This window comes from Anarrhichthys ocellatus, unplaced genomic scaffold (genome assembly GCF_004355925.1).
Source record: "Anarrhichthys ocellatus isolate YVR2014 unplaced genomic scaffold, GSC_Weel_1.0 scaffold182, whole genome shotgun sequence".
Taxonomy (NCBI): Eukaryota; Metazoa; Chordata; class Actinopteri; order Perciformes; family Anarhichadidae; genus Anarrhichthys; species Anarrhichthys ocellatus.
Genome location: NW_022280212.1, coordinates 147594 through 152140, shown reverse-complemented (window position 1 = coordinate 152140; position 4547 = coordinate 147594). Strand labels below are relative to the sequence as shown.

Genomic DNA, 4547 nt, shown 5'->3' with positions numbered 1-4547 from the left:
TCGCTCTGACTCCATGTTCCATCAACCTCTACTTGGTTTACACTCAGAAATGATGAAGACACGCTCCTCTGCAGCAGCTTCTACATCAAGAGTCCTTCAGGGTAAGACCACTGAGGTCGACGAAGGCTCCAGAACTAGAACAGGACTATGTGAGCCTTTGGACTTAAGTTCTGAAATATTTAAAATAAACAGCGAAATAGTAGCTGCTGAGTCTAGACGAAGAGTCCTGCATAATACCACTGGGCTTCTCAAAGGCTCCAGCACTGGTTTATGTTTAGGTTCTTTATCGACACAACTATCCAACAACACCCCTGTGGTTTCTTACAACATGGACTTGGACGTCAGTCCTGACTTCTTGGACTTCGGTTCTCTCTTATCACCACAGTCTGAAATGACTCAACCTAAACCTCCGTCAGGTTCACAGTACTGTCCAGGACAAAGAGCCCAGACTCAGTCCATTGCCCCAACTGTTGCCGGCGCTGCATGTCCACAAGACAGACCCACAGTCATCCAGGACTCGACCGTCTGCACCGAAGGAAGCGGAGCACAAGATGCAGTCCAGCTTTTCTCTATGGAGCCTGAAGGTGAGGCGGAAGGAGGCGGCGATGCTGTGGTTGAAATGGACTCACCTGTTACAGCCGTGAACTACTCCGTCACCAACGCCCTGCCAGAACGTGGTCACCTCTCACCTCCTTGGAGCAGGAGAGACTCCAGCTGCCTGTCTCGCTCTCACAGCATGCCTTCACTGAGTCTAATAACCTCTGCAGAGATCAGGACCCTCAGACGGGCTGAAAGCTCACCTGACGCGCTGTTAATAAGCAGCTCTGAGGAGTTCACACCTGACATCACCGCTGATGAGAACGATGACGAAACCTTCCAGTTCCGGTGCTCCTGCCCAGGCCTGTACCGGTGCAGCGTGACCGGCCTGGTGTTCCACATGGGGGGAGAAGGGGACGTGGTCTACAGGACCGTCCCTTGGGACTGGAGGCTGCTGGTCCAGCATCTCAAGAAGCCTGCGGGGCCCCTGTTTGACATCAAGTGTGAGCAGCGGTCCGTGCGTGGCCTTCACCTCCCGCACTGTGAGATCCGCTCCACGGGGGGCTGTGACTTCCTCTCGGTCGCTCACGTGAAAGACGAGGGCGTCGAGTTCATCAGCCCGAATAAGGCGACAGAAACTCACGTCGTCATAAGCGTCACAGGGTTTTCTGCGTTCGGTAACGTCAAGGACGAAGACTCGCCCCCCGACCCGGTCCGAGCGCTGGTTCTGCTGTTCTACAGGCCTCCAGCCGACCCTGATCCAGAATCCCTCCTCAATGTGTTGTTGCTACCGAGGAACGTGGTGCTCCGGGACGTTCTGCGCATCAGGAAGAAGACAGTAGGAGATGAGAGCTACATCGAGACATCCCCACACTGTAAACTGCACCCGAAGCAGGAGTACACTCTGTCCGCGAGTCCTGAAGACCACCAGGTTCTGGTTCAGCCAACCGAAGCGGAGTTTGACAGTGACAACTATGACAACTACTTCCCATCGTTCCAGGTGACTTGGGAGGCGACGCTGAAACACATTAAGCTGTTTTTGAGGGACACAAACGGCTCCCACAGTGCCTGGGAAAGACGAGTTTGTCTTTCCGCAGCTGGAGTCAGAAGGTCCTGTGGACCGAGCGCTCTGAACCTCCCTTCTTGTGAGAAGCTGCGGGTCACACGGAGCAGCTTCATCAAGGGCATCTCGGGACCAATGCTCAAAAGTCTGCTGGACAAACTGTTTGAGAAAACCGTGATGAACGATTCTGAGAGGGAGTCGGCGGACGAGATGCGAAACAAGGAAGACAAAGCTCGTTTCGTTGTGGACACCGTGAGGAGCAAAGGTGAAGCTGCCAGTTCAGAGATGATTGAGATGCTCTGTGAGGCCGACCCCTTCCTCTGTGGACATCTGGGGCTGATGTGAAGCTAACGGAAATGCTACAAAACATAGCATTTATACTTTATCACATTTAGAAATGTTTAAAACATCAGATTCCTTAATTTGTAGGTCTTTTTGTAAAATTGAAAAAATATGCCATCACAACTTTGCACTATTTCTTTTTTATTATTTGGTTTTTAAATGTTGAATTTAAAGTTTTTCATATTTTTCTAATGATTCTATTTAAAAACTATATTTGACCAAATTATTGCCACTTTTTATGATGTCAGTTGATTCTGAACACTTCATACGTCTGATTTTAGTAGTTTTAATGTTATTTTATTTTACTTTAATCTTAAATGTTTGTGTTCTTTCTGTAAGGTTGATCCAGGGCTCATTAAGTTGTAAGAACAACAAATTAATGCAACTTTTAAGGTACTGCAGGTAAAATAACTGTTTTCATGTAGACGTTCATTTAATGTTTCTAATAAAACATCTTTTTAAACTTTATTGTCAATAGTGCCAGATGACATCATGACCTCATGCAGCAATGCTTTCCATCTGGGTTTTAAAAGTTCATCTTTAAAGGCTCTTCATGTATCCAAGGGGTCAACAAATTATAATATTTGTGACTTAATGCTCTTGTCTTATCTTCGTGTTTCTCTATGAACTGTGTAATTGATTGTGTACCTTCATCAGCCAGCAGGGGGAGGTGTTTGCGTGTTAATGATCAGAGTGAAGACATTCTTTACTGACAGTGAAACATGACATCAGTCTACTGTTACAATATATATATAATCTAATATATATATATATAAACATTACATGAACCCATTAAGAAGGGGCCATCACAATAAAACATGTAGAATTCACAGTAAAATGTATTTCTATATTTTGTGTGAGGTGCCAATGAGAGGAGTTATAGAGAGATATTACAGAAGACATATTTTATCACAAAATAGCATTATTGTATGTTATTTTATGGATTTTATAGCATATATATATATTGGCCACAATCATTAAAAACATGTTTGCTGTGGTTTATTGATATTGTCCAACTCGCAGATATGAGGATGAAAAAATGTGTGTTTGTATTTTGCCGCATATATTGTTGCTCTATCATTGAATAAAGTTATGTTTTCAATAAAAAAAAATGATATTCGTATGGCCTCAGTATTGAATTGAAGACATTTTATAACAATGGTGTCTTTAAGAATGTGCGGCCTCTTTAAGCTACACTGGATTCTGACGCAGCCTTCCACACTTCAACTTGAAATCTCCTTTTAAAGGCGCAGCAGAAAGGTTTTAATATCAGTTAGAAATGGTTGTAAAGAAAGTTTGTTTAAAGGTATTTTGTTGATCCCATAGATGTCTACTGTCAGTATGTGATAAGTGCTACAGTTTGTTTTTAAATGAGTAGATAATTAAGCTGTGAGTCTGTCTCACTCAAAGTTATTTGATGAACAGCAACACATGCTCTAAAATAACTTCAACGCACAGACTGTAGTTTTCACAATTTACAGATAATATATATTTTTTAATTGCAACTATTTGATTCATCAACAGTTCAAATTGAGCTCTCTTACTTTAAAAACATTTTGTATTTTGTTTAATGACAAAAAATGTTCATGAACCTGAAGGCATCAGATGTTTTACATTTTTACTTTAATAATTACTTAAAACGATTTAAAGATTATTATTAAATTATAATTTATTTTCATTTCAGAAGATTATTGAGCAAAATAATAAATACTAATAATTCTCAGACGTTTTTATTTTATTTTATTTTTTATTTCACTTCCTGTTTTATCTCCGCCTAACTTCCGGTTTCCGTCGCGCTAACTCCTGCCAGCTTGTCGGGTTGTCGGAGTGAACCAGCGCAGCATCCAGCCCTCACAGCCGGACGGTGAAGCCGCTGAACGGGACCGTTTCTCCGGCAGGTTTTTTGTGTCTCTCGCTGTGGACATTAACAACTAACATCCGTCGTGTTTAACGAGTGTGATTTATCCGGTTTTGGAGCACCGAGGAGGTCCGGAGGATGAACCCCCAGTGTGCCCGCTGTGGGAAGATCGTCTATCCGACGGAGAAAGTCAGCTGCCTGGACAAGGTGAGCACGTGCGTTCATCCAACAATAATCAATACATATGTGTCAAATGGTTCAATCTTTGCACTGCTGCTGTCGAGTTTAATATTATTCTATTGCATTGTATATATTGTGCATTTGATATTTAATATGTTTTACTCTTTACTCTCTGTCCTCTAATCTTTTAAAGGAATATATAGTTAATAGCCAATCAGATGGAACCTATCATCTTCTTTTATTTAGTTTTAACCCCAACGTTACTGTAATACTACTGTAGAGACTTCAGGTGGGAGGTTTATGGTTAATTTAGCACATTCCATGCATCACTTTACTTGTATAAATATTCCTTTTAATATTATTTGATCAGCCTAAATGACTCAAGTATTAGCTCATGATGACTCTTGATGGGAATGTTACATTCATGGTTCAAAATAACTTTTGGGATTCAAACTAAAATCCTCTTTGGATTCTATTTACAGTCATAATTATACTAAAAATGAAAAAATCTGTTTTATACATAGTGTGTCGCAGCGGTGGTAGAAGTTATAACTAAATGAAACTGTC

General features: G+C 41.9%; 1 protein-coding gene across 1 annotated transcript; it reads left to right on the top strand.

The window, feature by feature from the left end:
• The first annotated feature begins 6 nt into the window (after nt 1-6).
• LOC116400574 (NACHT, LRR and PYD domains-containing protein 1b allele 3-like) lies at nt 7-3588 on the top strand. Its single transcript, XM_031878483.1, has one exon. It carries the CDS (start codon nt 14-16, stop codon nt 1943-1945), a length of 1932 nt encoding a protein of 643 aa, XP_031734343.1. The 5' UTR covers nt 7-13; the 3' UTR covers nt 1946-3588.
• The last annotated feature ends 959 nt before the right edge of the window (nt 3589-4547 follow it).

What these genes read in the sequence shown, in the direction of transcription:
- LOC116400574 (XM_031878483.1), top strand. Translation starts at nt 14, where the DNA reads ATGTTCCATCAACCTCTACTTGGTTTACACTCAGAAATGATGAAGACA.